This window comes from Hakea prostrata, chromosome 10, assembly GCF_041222555.1.
Source record: "Hakea prostrata isolate BN-2017 chromosome 10, UWA_Hpros_2, whole genome shotgun sequence".
Classification (NCBI taxonomy): domain Eukaryota; kingdom Viridiplantae; phylum Streptophyta; class Magnoliopsida; order Proteales; family Proteaceae; genus Hakea; species Hakea prostrata.
In genome coordinates, this window is record NC_142609.1 from 35,522,545 (window position 1) to 35,545,393 (window position 22,849).

A 22,849-nucleotide genomic window follows, 5' to 3' on the forward strand; every position below is an offset into this window, starting at 1 on the left:
TGGTAGAGATAATCCAGATATTCACCAATCTCTTGAAACGTCAACACATTGAATATTTGTCTGCAAGGAAGATCAATGAACTGAGGGTAAGAGCGCGTTATCTCAGAGGCATCAAGGATTATTAACTCTTCTTTTTCTTTTTTGACCAGAAAAAAAAAAAGAAAGAAATCTTCTGTTTCTTAAAATTTTCTGTTCGCTTGAAGAAGATGATACGGCAAGAAGAAAAATACAGGGAAAGAGCGATTAAAACCTTCAGCAATAAATCTAAAAAATCTTGTTTCCCACAATTGCTTTGGATTTAAGTTTCTCCCTCCCAACTCTCGATCTCTCTGCTTGAGTGACGATTTGAAGAACACTGGTGTTTTCATCACTTTTGGTGATTAACCCCATTAAAATCTCTTAACACAATAGCAATATCCTCAAATTTTGAAAGCTAGAAAGATTAGGGCTTTATGAATTAAACAACACCAGGATCAAAATTAGAAACATACAAATCAAATAGCACAGTTGCAAAATCGAATGGAGCGACTCAGCAATAGGATCTCGCGGTTGGAGGTTTGGCTTTCAATAGAGAACAAGGCTTTTAGAGAATGAATGGAGAAGAAGAAAATAGGGGTATTATCGTTATCAAAATTATGATTTGTCCTTAACTAGTCATTTCTAGAAACCTCAGGGGAGCCATATGCAAAGAAAAACTTTTTTTGGACTAAAAGTAACATGGACCAAACCTAAGGGGGTTCAGATGAAAATTACCCTTAAAAGATTTAGAAAACAAAATAGGAAATAGACCGGATTAACTGATTGAAGAGTATATATGATTTCCATCGCTCCTCTTTTGAAAATGTAAAGAAAGAAAAACACAAGAAAGAAGGAAAAGGTACCCTGTTTTTATTTTTAATTTTAAAATTTTGATGAAAAGAAAATAGATATATTGCATTATGAAGCAAACACACTGGCAAAATCTACCAAAGAGAAGCGATGGGGGGTTGTTTTAGAGGCATGTTCTACTCTTCTTCGTCTTCCTGTGCTGATATGTTGGATGTTTCCATCCCAAAACAATCCCACACATCACCAAATGTTATTTATTTATTATTTTTTTGGTAAACACCTCATGTTATTAGGAAGTTTATTAGAAACCCTCCGCACATTAGAATGTGTGAGTGAATCATTTTTGTAGACATACAAGCCCATCGATTTAAATTAATTTCTAACTCAGTAATCTCTCTCCCGTGTTAAATTCCATTGGCAACCAATTTAAATCTACGAGTAAAAGGAACGTTACCAAAACAAGAAAAAGGAACCTTACCGTAAAGGCTACAACTCACCATGAGGTGAGACGGGTTCAATCCAAAATTTCATTTTAATGACCGGCCCGGTTTATATCATGAAGAACGCATTACCAAAAAAACCCAAATGCAGGTAACAGTGGTATGAATCTGTGTCTCTTTGCGTGTGCTCTCCTTCAATGGCAAATACAGGAGGAACACAAAAGCCCGCTTGTCATCTTCAATGAAATTGATGAGCAATAGATCGTTGAGTAAAAGCCATGGAAAAAGAGAGATTCGTCTCCTCCAGAGAAAACCCTAGATATTTAGGGTTTCTTCAAGAACGTGGGACGGGCACCAGCAGCAATAACAGCAGCATCAATGGTATGCCCAATGATAACAACCAGAAGCCTCTTCCCCCAATCCTTGATCGATATAGGGCTCTTTTGAGGGAGAGGGAGGAGGAGTTGAGGGTATCTGATGAAGATGATTTTCCGGCGCTTAGCTCTGAAGAGATTGTTCGACTTTACGAAGTCGTTTTATCTGAGCTTACTTTTAATTCTAAGCCTATGATAACGGAGCTGACGATAATTGCCGGAGAGCAGAGGGAGTTCGGTGCCGGAATTGCTGCTGCAATTTGCGCCCGGATTCTCGAGGTATTTGCATTATGAAACCTGTCGAACTAGTGTTTTAATTATCATAAGTTCTGTTTTCATTTGCATTGAAGTCTTTATGTTCTAACTTCACCTGAATTTGCACTCTCTTTCTGGGATTTCATAGTCTTCTTCTTGTTGCGAGTAGCATTTTTCATTGGTTTCTTGGTTGTACTCTTGGTTTCGTTTTCTCAGCTGTAAATAAAACTACAAAATTTCCATCAATTTCAAAGAAATTTTAAAACCAAAGAGGATATGGTTCTCTGTTTTTCTGTAAATCTAATTTAACATTCCGAGGTTTAAATAATTAATTTTCGGAGGGAAGAAAATCAAACCAAGTCTGTGTGACTATGGTCCGACCATTGGTGTCCAACATATATATAAGTGACCTCCAAAGACTAAGTATTAGATCTTTTTCTTTACTTTATTCCAGAAAATTTTTGGCACTGAAAATGAAATCTGGCAACGTGATTAATAAGTCATTTGCCGTTTGTAACATATTAAGATGAAACCTAAATAGGAAAAATAGTTGAATGCTTTTATATGAGAAAATCTTCAAATATATAGGCAGCATACATCCCATGCTGTTAGGTAACTCTGAACAATAAAAAAAAAATATAAAACATGGAAATACAATATATGAAAATGTTTGTATGGAAATACAATGTTTGGAAATGAATCAATAGAGAAACCACTAAGCCAAATTAGGATGTTGATGAAATGGAAGGATGAGATGGTATGGAAAGAATTTGAATGGAAGGAAGGATAAATGGAGAATTCAAATGAGAGAAGAAAATAATATATAGTTCAAATTAAAGACAATTAGGGAAAATGATGAAAAATGATCCTTATCATGCCTAATACTCCCCCTCAAGTTGGAGAGTGAATGTCAATAACTCCCAACTTGCCTCTATGACTGAGAAACAAATATTTTATAAGGGCCTTGGTGAAAATGTCAGCAACTTGGACAACCTTATTGGTGGAGGTGGGTTGAATGAGACCATGTCGAACCTTATCGTGAACCACATAACAATCCATCTCAATGTGCTTGGTGCGCTCATGAAAGACTGGACGCACAACAATATGAAGACTCTTAAGCCCATATATTGATTTGTGCAAGCGCCAAAAGAAGAAGAAGAGTCATATATACCTTTTCATCAAGATCGCCATGGAGAAAGGCGTTGTTGACGTCCAATTGATGTAGTGACCTCCCCCTTTCGATGATAACCAGGAATAAGAGTCATATATACCTTTTCATCAAGATCGCCATGGAAAAGGCATTGTTGATGTCTAATTGATGCAATGATCATCCTTTGATAGTAGCAATGGCAAGAAGTGTTGTGACAGTAACTAACTTAACAACTAGGACAAATGTCTTATGAAAATCAACTCCCTCAATTTGAGTATAATCCTTTGCCGCCCAATGCGCTTTATAACGCTCAATTGACCAATCTGAATGCCGTTTAACTTTGTAAACCCATTTACAACCTATGGATTTATTGTTTGGGGGCAAAGGTACAAGAGACCAAGTCTTGTTAAGTTCAAGAGTTGCAATTTCACTATCCATTGCCTCCTTCCAATTAGGTGAAATAATAACTTTAGCAAAGCTTGTAGGTTTAGTTATAGTATTGAGGGCCTTTAGATACCTGAATGGGGTGAGGATAATCTATGATAGGATAAAAAATAATTAACTGAAGTGAGAATACCTGTGCATGAAGGAGGAGCTTGGGCATTGGCATAACAATTATAGTCTTTAAGATCGGGTGGCAGTCGATGAACCCGAGATGGCCGGGAGATGGTAGTGGATGGAGGTTGGGTGGATGAGGTTCTTCAACTAGTTGGGGAAAGTGTGTGGTAGATAAGGGTGGATTCGACAAGATGGGTAAACTATCAATATCTGGAGCTGCTATGGGTAAAACAAGTAATAATGGGGATGACTATTTTGAAAAAGGAAAAGAATTTTCAACAAATGTGACATCACGACTATGTAAACCTTATGTGTTTGTAAATCATAAATCGTATATCCTTTTTGTGCATATGGATATCAAATAAAAATACTTGGAGATGCTTGGGGATCAAATTTATGATGAACAGATGAATGGTTATGATCATAACAAAAAGGCATCCAAAAGTTCGAAGATGAAAATACGAAGGAATCTTGCCAAATAAAACTTGAAGTGGGGACTTACCATGTAGTAGCGGGGTGGGTAAATGGTTAATTATGTAAGTGGCTATTAAAACACAAGGACCCAAAACTTATGAGATAGACTTGTTTGAAAGGATAGAGCACGAGCCACATTAAGAAAGTGGCGGTGTTTGCGTTCAACAACCCCATTTTGTTGGGGTGTATTAGTGCAACTATGTTGATGAATAATACCATGAGTTGTAAAAAAATCATTTGAATGATAATTAAAAAAGTCACGAGCATTATCAGTCCGAAGTTGTTTAATTTGGTATCCAAATTGGGTTTTGACCATAGTAAAAAATTCCCTTAATCGGGACCAAGCATCAGATTTATGATTTAACAGAAACGCCCAGGTGTATTTTGAAAAATCTTCCATAATAGTTAAAAAACATTGTTCACTACAAATTGAGGAAACGGAGTAAGGTCCACATATGTCACAATGTATCAATTCAAATGATAGGTGGTAGAAATTGTACTAGATGGAAAAGGAAGTCGATTTTGCTTAGCTAAAGAACAAATGAAGTAAACACAATTTTTATGAAAAGAAATATTCGGATCCAAACGTGTAATAGAACTAGAAACTTTTAAAGATGGATGGGCTAAATGAGAATGCCAAAGGTCCTTGGCGGGTAAAACAAGAGTAGTAACGGGATAATCCAACGCCAAATAATAAAGTCCATTGCAAGGCTTACCTAGCCCAATCCTCTCCTTTATGCATAGGTCTGTATCACACAATGATTATGATAGAAAGTTTGGAAATAATGAAGCTGTTGGGTAAGTTAGGTTATAGATAACAAATTAAAACCAAAGGAAGGAGCATGTAATACGTCAGTGAGAAGTAAAATGGGTGTGTGGCTACAATTCCCAATATGTGTAACTGAAGCAAAACCACCATTTAGAAGGCGAATGGATTGGGTGTGGGGAACAAGACTATCCAAATGAAATAAAGACAAATTTGAAACCATATGAAAATTGGCACCAGAATCAATATCCCATAGAGAAGATAGTTTACCTATAGTATTTGCCAATGGTGGAATGTTACTAGATTCCAACAGAGATAGAAGTTTATGGTACTGATATGTGGTGAAAGATGGCACAACAACAGAAATGACCACAATTGTAGCAAGAGAGTGCCATAGGAGAGGAATCCAAATCAACAGACTTAGTGATGCAGAATTGAAGACATATTTAAGAAAGAAGAAGCCTATTGGGTCAGGCCCATCAAAGGCCTAAAGTTGTCACCCAAATCAGCCTATGACTTTCATGGGCTAGGACTATTTTAGTGGGTTAAAGTTAGCCCACATAATTTGATCTTCATGGTCTAGACTTAAGCCCAAGTCTAATTCTTGAAAAGTCAATAAAAGGGGTTGTGCTTTGAAAATAAAAGAACTCATTGTCAAAGGAGTTTTCCTTTGTTAAGAGTTAGGTAGTAGTTGAGTTATTAATAGATAGGTGGTGTTAGCTAGTGGTTGGATGTTACTATTAATGTTTATGTTTCTTTAGAATGCTATATAAAGAGACTTATGTAAGAGGCAATGACACAACACATCGATTGAAATCAAATTGTTTTGTTAGCGTTCATTCTCTGTAGAGAATCCCTTGTGTTTGATCAAAGTAGATTGATGTTTGATTCAATTGATCCACCTTGTGGTGTGAAGCCCGGGTGTTACATTGTTATTCTCAATTTCTTGATATTGTCCGTTCAATTTCTTCATCATAGTTTTGCCCCTGTTTTGAAGATCTATTTAGTCCATATTGTTATGCTATTATCCTTATAATACTGCTCTAGTTTCAGTCCTTTTTCACATCTAAATTCTGTTTCATCTAAAGTGTATTAAATCTGAACTTGATTCCCTGTGAAAGGTCCTATTTGGCTACTGTTTTGATCAATCAAATACAATACTACATTACTTAGTATTGTTAGCCATTGAAGAGGAGGTAGAAGAAGACGTGGCTAAGTAAGATGTAGAATCATGTGTTAAGCTGATACCATATTAAGACGAAACCTCAATAGGAAAAATAGTCGATTGATTTTATATGAGAGAACCTCAAATATATAGGCAACATATATCCATACTGTTAGGTAACTATGAACAATAAAAGAAAGATATAAAACATGGAAATACAATATATGAAATTGGTTGTATGGAAATGAGTCAATAGAGAAACCAATCAAACCAAATTAGGATACTGATGAAATGGAAGGATGAGATGATATGGAAAGAATTCGAGTGGAAGGAAGGATAAATGGAAAGAATTCAAATGAGAGGAGAAAATAATTTGGAAATAATTCAAATTAGAGACAATTAGGGAAATGACGAAAAATCATCCTTATCACGCCTAATTTAACGACAACCACCATCAATAATAGTTTTATTGCAAAAATTATTTGTTCGGAAAATGGTATGCCTCAAACAGTCTTCCAAAAATTTGACTTTCACTGCATTCCTCTACTGCGCAGCACTATCCTAATCTTTTACTGTGGCAATTTAGCCAAGAGAAAGGAAAATGGAGTTTTTCAGGGTTTTCTGCAATTTTGGCCCACTTTCAATTAACTTTGAATTTATATCTGAGGATTGAAATATTTTTAGCCTAGTATTTTGGTGAATTTATTTGGAGACCAAGTGAACTACCAAATTTTCATACGGAACTTGGTAAAATCTGCCTAAGTCATGAAATCTGAAGCCATGCTTTGTAGTTTCATTAATCAACACTAAACTGTGGGAGGTTTACAATATAAAGGATTTAACATCAGGAGCCACGTCTTGGTTAGTTGGTCTATTTGTTATTGGTGAATGATTTATCGGCTTCTCTTTACTTTGCCATTATTTAACTAAAGGCTCTTGAATCTTTTTTTTTTCTTCCCCTTTTTCTTCTTTTGCTTGTATACATGCTCATTGATGTTAGCATGTTTTTGAACAGGCACCTGTTGAGCAAAAGTTGCCTTCTTTTTATCTTCTTGATAGTATTGTTAAGAATATTGGCCGTGACTATGCGAGGTACTTTGCTTCTCATCTTGCTGAGGTGAGTCATATATGATTATCAATCTTTTCAGCTGATCTGCTCCTGGGGTTTGTGTGTGTCTGTTGGGTCGGTGATGGATTGTTTCTAACTTTCATAAATATGATGGACTTTCCTTATCTTTGCCAAGGTCTTCTGTGAGGCATACAGACAAGTTCACCATAGCCAGCATCCTCCCATGCGTCACCTCTTTGGCACCTGGTCTGCAGTGTTTCCATCTTCAGTTCTTCGCAAAATTGATGCAGAACTAAACTTTTCTTCTTCTGTAGACCATCCATCTGGCTTGACAGTTATGAAGTCAGATGAATCTCAATTTGCACGACTAACTCATGGAATACATGTGAATCCTAAGTATTTGGAGGCGAGACATCAATTTGAACATTCAAATATGGTAAACTAAAACTTGAGGATCCCAGCATCCACTTACTGTGTACTGTACTGTTACATTTGCATGTATATAAACAAACTTCTCATGCATAAATTATGAATTCAATTTTATGTTCATATGCATGCATTGGGTTTGTAAAGAGGGTACACAAATTACTGTGGTGTCCTTTATGTGGCAGAAAGATAGTGTCCCTGTTGTGTCTCAAGAGTCGAGACCAGAAATTTGTCTATTATTGGGGTTGAGGGGGTTTTCATGGATTGAATTATGCAGGTCAAGACTATACCTTTCCTGTACTTTATTATACCAAATTGTACTCCATTAACCTCACTTCATTTTACTGCTACACCCATCCATCCTTTGCTTCCAACTAAACAGTCCCTAACCATGAATTTAGTTGTCGGGGAACTTACAGTACTTAGTGAACTTTGCGGAAGAAAGCATGTCATATGGCTCCCCCCCCTCTCTTCTTTTGGGGGGTGGGGGAAGAGAACCCTTGAATGGTACATTGTTAAAGTTGGTGACGTAATGTTTTTTTTAAAGAAATAGTAACCGAAACTACAATACAATCTGATGAAGGCATAAGAAAGGGGATAACATCAGAATATGAATCTCTTTCCCTCTCTCTGTCTGTTTGACATTTAGGGAAAACAAAAGCTTGGTAATATAGTTTTGCATTGTTTCCGTCCACGAATATCATCTTTAAGTTGGAGTGGGGTTTGATTTTTCAAGCTCCACTACTTGAGGAGATGCAGAGTTTCTCCATCTGGCTGGTTAACCAGATGGGGAAACTTGTTCTCCTAGTTCTCAACTTAGCATCTTCTTCTGGGTCAGCCTTCAGGATCCTTGTTAAATAGAACCAGCTATCAATTGAGCTATCCCTGGGGAAAATTGTATTTTTGTTATGGGATGATAAGGGAAGCTTGGGTTTTAACAAAACCTATTTGGAAAAGGGTAATGGGGATCTTTGGGTCTTAACCAAATAAGATGGGAACAATTGGGTTGATTAGGGTTTCACCTAAATAAGATGGGATACTTTGGGAAAGGTTAGGGTGTTAACAAAGTCTAAAGTGTAATGATGGATTGTGGTGGAAATGGTTGAGATATCCTAACACACTCTAGGTAGGATATGAGGGGAGTGGAGGCTTGCTGTTAGGGGAAAGGGAAAATATTGGGAATTCTTGAAACTTCTTCTCTCTTTCTTGATCTTTCTTTATTTTCTTTTTTTTCTCTTTCTTCTTTTATTTTCATTCTTTTCTTTTCCAAGATGCTGCAAGATCAAAAAAGGGCAAGAAAGAAGGAAGGGGGGAGGAGTGGGAGCTAGAGAGGGGGAGGGGCTGCTACGCAGGGTTTAGAAGAAGGGGGAGGAGTGGGAGGTTGCTGCCTCAATGGAGAGAGAGGGGGGTGGGGGTGGTAGAGAGGAAGGAGTGGGGTAAGGGAGGGGCTGGGGTTTCACTTACTTGGGAATGAGTGATTGGTACACAAGTTGCTGTTGTAGAGAAGGCTGTCAAGCTGTTGTAGGCTCTTGAGGTTGAAGAAATCTTGATGAAAAATTGCATAAACTCACACTCAGCCATGGGGATCCTCAATGAAACCCATGACTCCAATTCCTTCTATGGTCAATTTAATTTATCCAGTCTAATCTTTATATGAGGGGTGGCTCTTTTTTATAGGCAATTATAGAGAAGGAAACTCAGTTGGACTCAAACTACTTAACTGACAAACTTGGACTCAAATTGGGAATCCCTTAACAACTACCAACTAAATGGCAACTGAATGACTAACCAACAAGTAAAAAGTGAGTGTCTCCTAAGGATCACAAAAATTAATAAATAAAGTACTAATTATCTAGAAAATAACTTCCAACTAGGACTCTCACTTGGACTAAGACCCTTTAATAAGTTGATCTTGACTTAATCAACTGAAAAAAGAAAAATAGATATTGACTCTCGACAGGACAGAAAATTTGATTGGACCCATGCATGAGACCCTAACGAGGGTTGTGAAAATGATCAAAATACCCCTTAGAGCATTTGGCCAACCCTAGTTGCCGCATTTCAAGTGGGCTATTTTGGCCCAGATTTCGAGTCTCCTTGGGCTTGCTGGCCTTGGTTACATCAGCTTCCCCTTTTTGAAATCATTCATCCTCGATGAATGGTTGGTCTTTGCTTGTCATGGTTCAATACTCCTGAAATATTTGATAGGCACTTCTTGTACCTTCCTGGGAGGGACCACTAAGAGTAGATGGTCTGTGCTAGCATTCTTTTGGTTTGTCTTTAGGCCTTGCTTCTTGGCTTCTTCTACAAGGTTGAGAGGTAGGAAAACAGATTTCTGATCCTTGTGTTCAACTGTGCACTTGTTCACACTGCTGGTGATGGTGACATTATTATCAAAGAGCCAAGGTCTACCTAGGATGATGTCAGAGAGCTTTGTGGTATCTACATCTTACCATATTACTTCATAATAAGAGTGTTGACTTACAGGTACGAGGCATCTAGTGTTGACATAAAGTCTGGCATTGTTGAGAAGGGAGACCTTGTATGGTTGGGGGTGCCTTTCAATATTGAGACCTGTCCTGACAAAATTTTCCGAGATAGCATTGACACTGCTGTCACTATCTATAATTGTTTGGGCCAGGAACCTACCAACTTTAACTTTGGTGTAGAAAATGCTGCCTCTCCTATAGGCTCTAAAATTTAGAGATAAGTTGGTGTCTTTCTCATCGAAAGGTTGGTTTTTTTTTTTTCCTGAGGTTCCACAACCCCTGCTGGGCGTCGTAGAGAGAATCAACACATGGCCTCGGCGGGGTCTTCTTCCTGGTGCTACAGATGTAGTCGTTTTGTTAGGGTTTGGGGTCAAGAACTCGAGATACCATAGTCTGCCCCGATTGCAATGGAGGATTTGTTGAAGAGGTCGAGAACCCTTCCGTGGCGGCACAAGACGAATCTCAGGGTCGTTGGTTGCCTACCACGGCTATGTACATGCTTGGGAATCGATCAGACTCTTGTTTTTCTGTTCTGATATTTTCCCTCAGATCTGAAGAAAGAGAGAGAAAACAAATCTCTCTCTCTCTCTCTCTCTCTCTCTCTCTCTCTCTCTCTCTCTCTCTCTCTGTGTGTGTGTGTTTTGCTCTCGGAAGTTTACACTGCAGCTGGAGGAATGGTGGTGATCGCTCGACTATTCGATCGTCGGCGATATATCGTTGACTTATTGTTGGTGTTGTGTCGCTGGGGGGTTTCGTGTTGCCCCCCAGCGACATGGCGATTTTCGCCATGGTACCTTGAGTAAAACATTTTTCCAGTAATAGTGGTGTTGGGTAAGCCTCTTCTAATATCAGTTCTAGGTGGTGGAGCAGCACAGAGGTGGTGGTTGTGGGAGGTAGTCTGATATATGCAGGATCTTTTCTGGCACCTTAACTGGGCTATTTATTTTAGGTCAACAATGTTTCAACCTTTAGGGCTTTATTAAATAGGTCCCTCAAATCAACTATGTCAGTAACCCTAAAGATAATTGGATATTTGGCTTTAACCCCAGCTTAAACCTAGTCATGGTCTGAAACTTACGCTCTCTAGTACCATATCTAGAAGCCAAGTAGTCAAATTGTTGGATGTCATCTGAAACTGAAAGGTTACCTTGCTTTAGAGTATGAAAGTATGAAACTACTCTTGTAATCTGGTCTTGGAATTGCTCTTGCGGCCTGGTCTTGTAGTGTTCTGGGAGATATCTCTACGTTAGTTCTCTCCTCATTTGGCTCTAGGTTGTGAGCTTCTCATAATGGTATTAACGCTTCATGGTGTTCCACCAATCTCTTGCAGCACCAGCTAGTTTGGCTTTGGGGCCAATCTCATCTTTATGTGGATAACTTGTACCAGTGAAAATAATCATCCATAGCAGCCTCCAGTCATATAATACCTAAGGATCTAGGGATCCATCAAATTCTTTCAATTCCTGCTTGACTTTGTGATGGTCTATTCCTCTTTTCTGATCATGCCCTCCAGTGAAGTAGGATGGGATGTGTTCGTCCATTGTGGTTGGGACGGGATTTTGATGTTGCTGTGGTATTGCTCAATATTGTACCTTTCATAGATGGATTTGTCATACCTTAACTCCTTGGTGTGACAATTCCTGTCCCTGTCATATCTGGTTGCCATTGGGTGGTAAGGTTCTCCTTTAGTTTCATCTATGTACCTATGAGTTCTACTGGTCTCTCTGTGCTGGGGTACAAAAACTTGGGAGTTCAATCTTGCGGCTGGTGGTGGAGTTTGAATGGGTTCTCCTTGTCTTGCCTACTCCAGATAAGTCACCCTTGTATTTAGATCCTGTATTTGAGTTGTAATTCCTTGTAGTTGTACCAACATCTCTTTTTGGGATGGGGATATTACATATGCCATCAACAAGAGTCGAACCCACGACCTTTTCACTAAGAGGTGTTGGTCTACCAATCAAACAATCTTACGTTGGCTCCTTCAATAATTCTTTATGATTTTATTGCTATGGACTAGTTTGTCCATGGCTCTGACTTTTGGTGCTTAGTTTACCTCTGGTTTTTGTTGGTTCTTCTAGCTCTAACACCAATTGATGTAACCTAGGTTCTATACATCTATGTCAACCTTTTGGATTCTTATCAAGTGGAACCAGCTATTAGTTGAGCTATCCCTGGGGTTAGGGTTTTGTCAATATCTAAGATGGGATGGTTTTGGTGAAGAAAATGGGGAAATTTTAGGTTAACAAAATTTTGATGGGTTGGGGAAATCTTTTTTTGGTTATGGGAGGATTAGGGAAGCTAGGGTTTTAACAAAACCTAGTTGGGAAAGGGTTTTGGGAAATTCCGGGTCTTAATCAAATAGTATGGGAACAATTGAGATGATTAGGGTTTTACCTAAATAAGATGGGATAAATTTGGAGAGGTTAGGGTGTTAACAAAGTGTGAAGTGGGATGGTGGATTTTGGTGGAAAGGGTTTTGGGATATCCTGACACCCTAGGTAGGATGGGAGGGGAGTGGGAGGCTCGCGGTTTGGGGAAGGGGAAAATCTGGGGATTTCTTGAATCATAGGCCAGTGTAGTACATTAGTTGTGAGCACCGTCAAAAGGAACCTTAACACTGAATTGGCATGGTTGTCCTTAACACTGAATTGGCATGGATGTGTAGGAAACATATAAAGATCAAACCCCTATTTTCCTTCACCTTGAGGACAAGGTGAATTTCGAGGGGCAGGTAGTGTTAGGGCCCCAGATCATTCCATGTGGGGGAGATAGAGAGGGTTAGTGTGGTTAGGGGATTATAAATAGCGGGTAGTTAAGAGAAGAGGATATCAATTGTTATCTGAGTATTTGGGTAGTCTATTGGCTGAGGGCAGCAGTGTGCTATGGGGGTGACTAGCATCATTAAAACCAGTTTATCTTGTTAATTCATTTGTTTCGATATTGATTTTCGTATCGAATTTAGGGTATAATGATGCCAGTCACCCCCACAGCACACTGCTGCCCTCAGCCAATAGGCTACCCTCTCCTCTCAATTCCCCCACCCCGAAGGGAGGGGGATCCCATTTCTAATCCCCTAACCACACTAACCCTCTGTCTCCCCTCCACATCGCATGGTCTAGGGTCCTAACACTAGATATTAGGAGTTTGTTTAGGAATAGGTGGATTGTTGGTAACTCTTCCAATTTTGACTTGCTTTCCTAGTTATTTCAAAATGCCACTTTTTATTTATTTTTCGTTGTGGAAGAGTATAGGCATCCAAGATAATAGTGCTTTGAATTGTGTGAATTTAATTAGGAGTAACAGGTCCAGGACATTTTCTTCCTCCTTGAGACAGCCAGGTAGTACTCCCTGTTGGTTATCAAGTAGGTCTGGGACCTAGGCAAGAACTTTCACTAGGTTTGGGAGCTATCCTTCCTCCGCAAATGACTACAGGGCATTGTCCACTAATTCATTAGGCAGGTCCTGGACTGCAGCAGCAAATCCAATTCCCTACCCCTACCAAGGTCAAGGACCTTCCTTTTACCTCTTATCATTTCATTTTTTGTTTTTGGTGTTAAAGGAAAACCTCCATTAAACCTGCATTTCATCCTCCTTAATGTGCTGCCCTGTTGGAAAACCTACTTTCCACCATTATAATAGACTGAAACTTAAAGGACACTCTCCCCTTGACAACATAACTTGTTTGAACTTCCATAGCATTTCATCTGCCGGAAATCTAACAAATCCACCCAAACCCTTAAAGCTGCAGCTTATTTATTCATAAGGTTTTAATCATCGGAATCTCTTCACCTTTTGAGTAAGTCAGCCCTCCTAGTAGACCCCCATTTGATGCTTGTTACAGCCACTTGATTCCTCCGAACCATTTCTTTAGATTCATAGTGTGTCTCAAGCAACCCTAGAATTTAGGAAACTGAATCCAGCCACTGGAATTTGCTGAATTTATATCAGCCCCCCAACAGGACTGCATATCATTCCATCAAAGCCCCATCCCCTCGTAGCATTAGAAGCCTAAAACAGCTCACCCTCCTTGAAAATTGAAATTCTTTGTTTTTGGTTCTAGTTTTACTATGTTCCTGGCAGTATTGGCCCTTGATTGAGCCCTTCAATCTGAGGCTACATCAACCATATTATAATAAAGACGATTGTGCTTTTCCCCCTCCAGGGTGGAGGGGTGGGGTGTGATCTAGGCCTGTAAACGGACCGGATTCGGCTCGGATACACAAGTATCCGAATCCGAATCCGATTAGCAAATCCGATATCCGAATCTGGCAAAAATTTAGAGAAGGCATCCGAATCCGAAACTTTATCGGATATCCGATAATAATCCGATCCGATAAAATATCCGATTATTGATTGATAATTGTCACTTCTTTACATTTTTTATTATAAATTTCTAATTTCCGATTACCGAATACCGCTATCCGAATCCGATTACCGGTATCCAAATCCGATTATCATCTATTTTTAAAGAAAAAATGTTAAATACTTTACTCTATCCGGATAAAAATTTATCCGGATATTATCCGATCCGATAAGCAATTATCCAAATCCGAATCCGGTTGCTTAACGGACGAATACGGATATTTTCCGGTAAGAAAATTTTCGGATACGGATACCCTTAAACGAATACGAATGCGAATTCGGAGGCGGATTTCAGCTATCCATTTACAGGTCTAGTGTGATCTAGTAGGATATTACTAGTTAATTTACTTTGGATGCCTATTAGAGGTTGAATATGAACAGTTCCTATTATTTTGAATTTATATTTAATGTTATTGATGTTAAGAGTTGGTAGGAAGTTAAAAATTGTTTCTTTTTTAAGGTGTTAATTTTTAGATTTTGATTAGGATTATGAGTTGTTTAGTCTTTAATTACATGGTTGTAACTAGCAAGGTTAGATTGAATTGAGTGGAGTAGCTTGTCTCACATTGTGCAAGCTCTGATCTCTTTCTTCACTAGGGATACCTAGGTTTATGACTCAACTGATGAGATGGTTTCTCAAATGTGTTAGGATTTCTACATTGTTAACTTTAAGGTGGTAGCTATCTTCAGTCCCTTATTTTTAATCTACATGTGCTATGAGGTAATTTTTTTTGGTATTTTGTTTGGATTGAATTTCAATAGAATTTTGGGACTTCCCTAATTTTATTTTGATTTTATCAATGCTTCACAGTTGATGCACATAGATCTAATTCTTGGTTCCAAACAGTATTGTCATAACTCATAAGTGCAGAGCTACTCAGCTACTGCCACTTGGCATTAGACTTTTAAGACCTAAACTTCGCTTTTGACATATTTTCCAGGAAAAGGTTTCCCACGATGCCAGGTATTATTATTTACCTCTCAATGAGATGGTCATTATTTTCCTCTCCTGTTTGATCATCTGAGACCCCCATGGATGATCACCATAATTGGTGTGGCACACTGATCCCTAACGCCACTCCATATTATATTTTTTAGATTTTTTTTATTCATTAATTTCATTAAAAATTCTCATGGGCAACTTTCTGGAATCACAGTGCATCCATTATCTGGGTAGGCTATGTGGGAAAGTGACTTGCACTTTCGGCATTTTTTGAGTGCTCTGAAGTGCAATGATCTATGCTTGCAGATGCATGAAACAAATTGCAGCCATAATGCTGAACATATGACAATTTCTGAAGGAGTAAGGCTGGAGAGAAGTACCTCAATATGCCCAATATAATGGTCAAGAAACCAAAAAAGGGTGGTTTTTTGAATTCCATGTGTGCAAATTTGGGCCTCCTCTTATCAGTTACGTGCCTGACTATGTTGTCAAAAGCCAAACCTGTATATCAATTGACTACACTTGTCCTTTCATAATGCACCTATGGCTTAATCAGCATCTCCACGAAGTGGGGGTAAGGCTGCATACATTATTACTCTTTCCTGACCCTGCAGTGGTGGGAGGCTTGTATATTCTCATAATTCACATACGTATTAAACTCATTTTCATGCTTTCTTTTTGTTTGGGATCTTGCATTCTTGATTCATCTTTCAGAGGATTTTTTCTTCTTCTTCCTACTACTGTTAAAGAGCACATAACCAAATGAATTTATAATTTCACCCTCTGACTGATATCTAGATGCTGGATTTATTGTGGTGTGCCAATATAACTGATATCTTTGGTTATCCTTGCAGGATATTCAACATACAAGGAAGGGTTCATCAAGTTCACATATTTATGGACAAAAACCTGCCATTGGGTATGATGAATATGATATTGATAATTCAGAAGTTGTGGGAGCCCGAAACTTAGGATCTCCTCGAGGTACTGTGCATAAATCATCTGTCAGTGTAGAAAGACCACACCCCAACCCTTCAAAAACTAGACTTACCAGGCCCTCTTCTCCTTCAAGAATAGTGCTCCCTAGGTCTTTATCACCACCAGCTGATGGGTTCAGAACTGATAATTCTCCAGGAAGGGTTGTTGAAAGGGACTCTCCATCTCTCTCTGGATTTGATTCTAGGCTTGGCAGAGTAATTGATGGGAATGGGGATGGGGATGGGGAGAGGACTAACTGGTGGAAATCCTGGTCCATTGACAACCATCTGCGTGTGGGAAATTCTGGTGCAAACCTCAGTAGTGGATCTGATGGACCAAGGCCAAGAGATCTGATTGATGCTTATGGAAATTGCAGAGTTAAAAATGGACAGACAGAGAATTCTATAAAGGTTGACGGGTTGGATATTAATCGCATCAATAGTGAGACAGCTACAAGATGGCAGAATACTGACGATGAAGAGTTTGTTTGGGAAGATATGAGCCCGACTTTGGAAGACCGTAGTAGGAGTAATGATCCGATGCCACTGAATACTCCTTTCGATTGCTTTGGTGGAAGAGCTAGTCTTGGAAGATCAGGTGCGGCAAGCTTGGAACATGATTTCAGAGAGGTTAATTGGTCCAGTCGTGGTCAGCTAGGAAGTGATGGCACTACTGAAGATACAGTTTCTCTTCTTGGTGTATGGCTCTTTAACTTGTTTAATGTCCTGAGTATCTATTTATAAGACCTTGGTATTGGATACCTTGAGGATCTACAGATAATACTTGCAGACATTCTCTCTATTAGAAAATGTTATCTTTTGATGTGATTGCACATACTTTTGCATTATTAATTATTTGTCTTGGATTTCAGGGTTTGTTCTTTTAGTAAAATGTTTTCATTGTCATCATCCCCTAATTTGCACTACCAATACTTAGTCTGCCACTGATGCTTGAATATTTTTCTCGCAGTTTAGACATAGATCTACGGTTAGGAATTCTTCAAGTGGTCCAGGAACTCAAAATGAAGCCTCTCATGTTCCAATTTCTCGCTATTCTCAGGAGCCTTGGATTCTACCGCATCGTTATGCTCAGTCCTCACAACAAAACCTGGACCTGAACACAAGAGCAACTGGTCAGATATCCTATCCAGCAGGTGGAATGACTGTATCAGGTGGTCAGAGGCTCAGTCTTCAGATTGAAGATAGTCATGCACAATATCAAAGATTCCCAGGTGTTGGGTCAAGAGTTAATTCTTCCGGCCCTTTGGTTGCTGAGTCCAAGTATTTGGGGCGAGGGCCTCACAAACCTCACTTGGCTCCACTTCCTTTGCCTCCAGTTGGTGTAAATAGATCTCGTCCACTTCATTTGCCCCCAGTCCTTCCACAACAGAAGCAAATTAGAAGTCCATCTTACACAGTGGGTGCTAACAAGCCAATCATGAATCCGGTTCCGAGTAAATCTTCTGTATTACCTGGACAGCGGTTGGGTGCTTCTGAAAGGAAAGCTCAAAGTTCAAGTAAGCTGGATCCAGTGCCTAATCAACAGAGTGGGTTGATTTCATTGAATCAGAGAAATCAGGGGCAGCAGAGACAATTAATTCATTCTAAGGATGCACAAGAAAATTACATTCCCATTTCTGCTTCTGAGATCTCTTCTAATTTAATAGCACGATCTTTGGATCAGGAACACATTCCACAAGGGCGTGGACCTAATATGAATTCAATTTTGTCCAGTCCAACACCTGGGTTTCCTCCATCTGTAACCGTACCTTGTATATCCAACTACTCATTACATTTGCAGAATGGTGCCTTATCTCGTTTACCTCCTGGTCCCCACCCTGCCTCATCACAAATGGCAACCGTTCCAACAAATTTGGGCTCTAATCCTGCGCTGCCGCCAACTGGGAGTGCATTTTCTGGTCTGATAAGTTCTCTTATGGCTCAGGGGTTGATTTCAATGACATCATCAGCTCCAGTAGAGGTAGATGTTTAATTTATCTTCCTTTTCTTTATTACATACCCATTATTGACTATACAGTTCAAGATTGTATCTAAGATGAACAATCCATTCTTTCAGGATTCTCTTGGGGTTGACTTCGACCTGGATCTTCTCAAGGTTCGGCATGAGTCTGCAATTAAGGCTTTATATGCTGATCTTCCAAGACAATGCACAGCATGTGGTTTACGTTTCAAGTACCAAGAGGAACACAGTAGCCACATGGATTGGCATGTGACCAGGAATCGGATATCTAAAAATCGTAAGCAGAAAGCCTCTCGCAAGTGGTTTGTGAGTACCAGCGTGTGGCTCAGTGGTGCAGAGGCAGTGGGAACTGATGCAATTCCTGGGTTTTTGCCCACTGAAGCTGTTGAAGAAAAAAAGGATGATGAAGAAATGGCGGTTCCTGCTGATGAGAATCAGAAATCATGTGCATTATGTGGAGAGCCTTTTGATGATTTTTATAGCGATGAGACTGAGGAATGGATGTATAAAGGAGCTGTGTATTTGAATGCCCCTGATGGATTAACAGAAAGTATTGATGTATCTCATCTGGGTCCTATTGTTCATGCAAAGTGCAGATCAGAGTCTACAGTAGCTGCCCCAAAAGATTTTGTACTAGATGAAGGGGTATGGAACTTTCTCTTACGTTATAAGCTCTTTTATTCATGCATTTAAATATGAAATCTCTTTTGTCATGATCCTTTGGGTTAATAAAACTAGAAGGTAATTAGCTTTGTCTTTAAAGCAGCCAATTTTGTACAGGCAAAGGCAGGGTAGGTGCTTTAAAATGTAATATTTCATGTTTAGCATCCATTTTGTACTGCTTCCACCCAAAGCTAAATGAGAAAAGAAAGTAAGAATCTGCCTTCTTATCTTGTACTTTGATGGTCAGGTGGCTTTTCAACTGAGTTGACAAAGCTAGTTTGTTATGATTACAATTAAATTTAGAATGGTTTTCTGTTATCTGCAGGGTGACAATGGTAATCAAAGAAAAAAGATGCGGAGCTAAAGAGTACTGGACTTGACATAATATGTAAATTATCTCGGGTTTCTTAATAGCCATGGTATAAGCTACTGATCTTAAGCTTTGCTGTGGTGGTGGTTTTCTTTTTTTTTTTTTTTTTTTTTTTGGGGGGGGGGGGGGGGGGGTGGCACACCATGGCCTCATGCCAGGATCATGTATATGTGAAGTTCAACTCTGTACCATGCATAATCTGTTGCAGAAAAAGTGTACAAATTCTTTTTTCTTTTTCAAAATCCATCTTTGCACTATTTTTTCTGTGACAGCCAGTGGAGAATCTGGGGTATGTATACTTTAGATGCCCAATGCTACAGGCCTACAAGAGAATCGCAACTATGCTGGATAAACCAAATGCTTCTAATCTATTGGAGTTCTCTCCCATTTTTTGTGTTTCAGGTTTTGCAGGGGAGATGTGAAAGCTGTGCAGAAAATGTTACTCAATGGATTAGCCAATACACCATTGAAGATAGGATGGCAACAATCAGGCTCAACATTTTTGGATATTGTTGCTCAACATTTTTGGATTTCTTTTCTTTCTTTGTTGTTTTTTTGAAAATTTTCTGGATCTGTTATTTTTAGATTTATGTCATGTCATTTTGCTCCATTGGTATGTCCAGAACTGATAGTTGTCTGATATTCAGTTAAATGATGCTGTTATTCCTCTAATTAATGTATATTTGTGTTCATTTTCTTCAGTTAAATGTTTTTTTTTTTTTTTTTTGAAGAAAGGCAAATCCAGACATTGGCATCGGTAAGTTTGTAGTCCAAAACATACAGTACTGTTGTTAGCAGCAGTTAAATGATGTTATGCTCTAAATAGGGTAATTTCCTTTGCTAAGCTATTACTGTTGCAATTAATCAATCAGTGTTAGCTAGAGTTAAGGACAAATTGGGGAAGAAACGACTGGAATTGTTTCATTTAATGAAATCAGTAATGCATCTCTATCCAAAACAACTCTATTTATGTATCAAAAGTAGGGTTGTAAATAGATAACTAAAATCCGCTCCCAAATTCGCATCTGTGTCCGTTTAGCAGTATTTAAATCCGTCTGATTACTAATAGGGTACACATATACTATACTCATTTCTTACCGATTATTAAATATCTGATGAAGTTACTTGTTTGGATTTATTTTTCTTATTTTTATAATTTTATAATTTTATACTTTAGATAATGTGATTATTTTTCTAAATTTTCTAGTAATTAACTACCGAAGGTACTAAATTCTTAAATTTCAAACCTAGCTTTACAAACAAAATGGTTAAGATGTCAATTGGTAGTTTGTATTCAGGCCCATTTAAAAGATTCTACTTAAGAAAATAATTATCCAATTATCATTCGAATCCAATTGAATTCGTCCGAAAACCTATAGGATATTATTTGAATATGTCCTATTATCTGTCTGAATATAATAGGATCCGAATATGGTATTACCACCATTTAAATACCTAATCAAAAGTAAATTAAATCTAAAAAAAAAAAAAAAAAAAAAAACTGAAATCCCGTAGGTAGGTGCAATAGATGTAGTTGCTGTTGAGCCTTCCAAACTCACTTTAATGGCGTTATCACCCAAAAAAAACCTCAATTCATTGCTGAATTAATAGTTTAGAATGAGACCTTTCAATACACGTTTAAGGGTCTTTTTGGTATCAATTATCATTCTCAATTATACCTATTTAGAAGAAACAGAGTATAAGAATTTATTTTTGGTAAAAAATGAAAAATAGTTTGATAATTTTTGTCTAAAATAAATTATGAAATGAAAAATAAGTTTGATATATCAAAATAAAAATGGTTAGAAAATAATAATGACAATTGATACCAAATGAACCTATTAATAATGTTAATTATTGATTAACTATAACCATTGATACCAAATTATTCTTTGATGGGTTTTAAATCATTCTCTCTCGGAATTAAGTGGTCTCTCTCACTTTTGATGGTAAGTGTGTAGAATGAATGATAGAACAATTGCTATTCATTTCTGAAGAGACGCAGTTGCTGTTGACATGCCTTGCTAATGTTAAGACATGAAATGCTCCAAATCAACTTCATGCCTTCTTCCTCTAGTGCATGTTTTGGTACATGAAGATTCTGAGATGAGACCTTCCAATAAAATGAATGTCTTGGCTCCAAATGTGTCATCTGAACTAAAGCTCACTCTTGCTGTCATGAGGAGCCCCAAAAGTGGAAGCAAACTAGCTGCGCTCAATATTGTGTGGCTGCAGGCATTTGGATTTGGACCAATGGAAACTAGGCGAGGAGCCAGATGGGTCTAAATAATGAGCAGACAAAGAAGAGATGAGGGATGGTTTCATTACTTAGGGACCAAAGGGGCTTTCTTTTCTGTTTTGGGTTCTACCCTCACTGGGTTTAAGGTGTATTGATCAGTGTATGGACTTTACATTTTATTTTTCTTATGAGAACAATAATAAGGACTTGGGGAGAAGGAGAAACTGAAAGGCAATGAAATGCCACCACAAGAAAACAGAAAAAATTGATCGGGCAAAAGTAAATGTCAGTATTCCGGCGATATAAAAAACCTCGGCAAAATACTGAGCAGTTAATTATCCGTTTCAGCTTCCTTCCATGGTCACTACTAATATATGTACGTGAGGGTTGGAAGAATTGAATCAGAAGTTCCATAGATATGAAGGATGGAGATGAAGATCAGAGCCATTGTCAATGTCATCGTCATCAACCATATCAAAAGTTGCATTTGCAGTTGCATTAGCAGTAGAAGCATTTGGTTGTGGTGGCGGAAAGTACTGTGTAGAGTAATCTGGAATCTGAGAAAACACTCCGAAATCAGACATTCCTTCGCCATGTTGGAACCAGTGGAAGAACGACCAGTGACATATCACTTTCTCCAGCTGCTGCTCCGTCCGACGTGGGTTGTGAATGTGGAATAAGATCTTGATCTTGCGGCCACCATGAGTGTCCGTTAGCATACTTGGAAGCAGCCTCTCGAATTTGAAGGTGTGAGAGTGACTCTACTCCGGGTATCACAATCGGCTAGTCATAATGGTTCCCCTGGGCAACTCAATTGTTATTCATCTCCAACCGTTAGATCTTTTGATTTTTGGCCTTTGGATCGAAATTGTTTCCGTTTCTTTCGCTGGTAGAAATACCCCCATTCTAGTTGCTGTGAATACTTTGCTTGTCGCTTTCTACAATAATTTACTACAAGATTTTTTAAATTAGATCACCTCACCTGTTACGCTGCTTACACATAGATAATAAATTTGAATAAAGATTTGCCATGATTAATACAAAATTACCAATTACTTAAGGGCCTGTTTGGTTACAGAGTCTGAAGATTTCAAATATCTAGAGATTTCAAATATCTAGAGATTTCAAATCTATGGAGTCATAATTTATAAAATTAACTATTTGGTTAACCGAATATGTGAAATGAAATTTGTGGATTCATTAATGATTTTTGTGAATGCACAAATGTTAGGCTGTGTTTGTTTGCAGGGGGGTGGAAAAAAAAAAACATGTGGGCCCCATGTGTTGTGGGGTGAGGGAGAAGGAAAAGAAATGAAAGGG

General features: G+C 38.4%; 1 protein-coding gene across 1 annotated transcript; it reads left to right on the forward strand.

Annotated features, from left to right (window-relative positions):
• Positions 1 to 1,352: 1,352 nt before the first annotated feature.
• Positions 1,353 to 19,783, forward strand: LOC149002662 (polyadenylation and cleavage factor homolog 4-like). The gene is made up of 8 exons (XM_089136479.1): positions 1,353 to 1,921; positions 7,026 to 7,127; positions 7,255 to 7,515; positions 16,154 to 16,975; positions 17,247 to 18,257; positions 18,354 to 18,902; positions 19,246 to 19,339; positions 19,693 to 19,783. Exons 1-7 carry the CDS (start codon positions 1,547 to 1,549, stop codon positions 19,282 to 19,284), a joined length of 3,159 nt encoding a protein of 1,052 aa, XP_088992605.1. The 5' UTR covers positions 1,353 to 1,546; the 3' UTR covers positions 19,285 to 19,339; positions 19,693 to 19,783.
• The last annotated feature ends 3,066 nt before the right edge of the window (positions 19,784 to 22,849 follow it).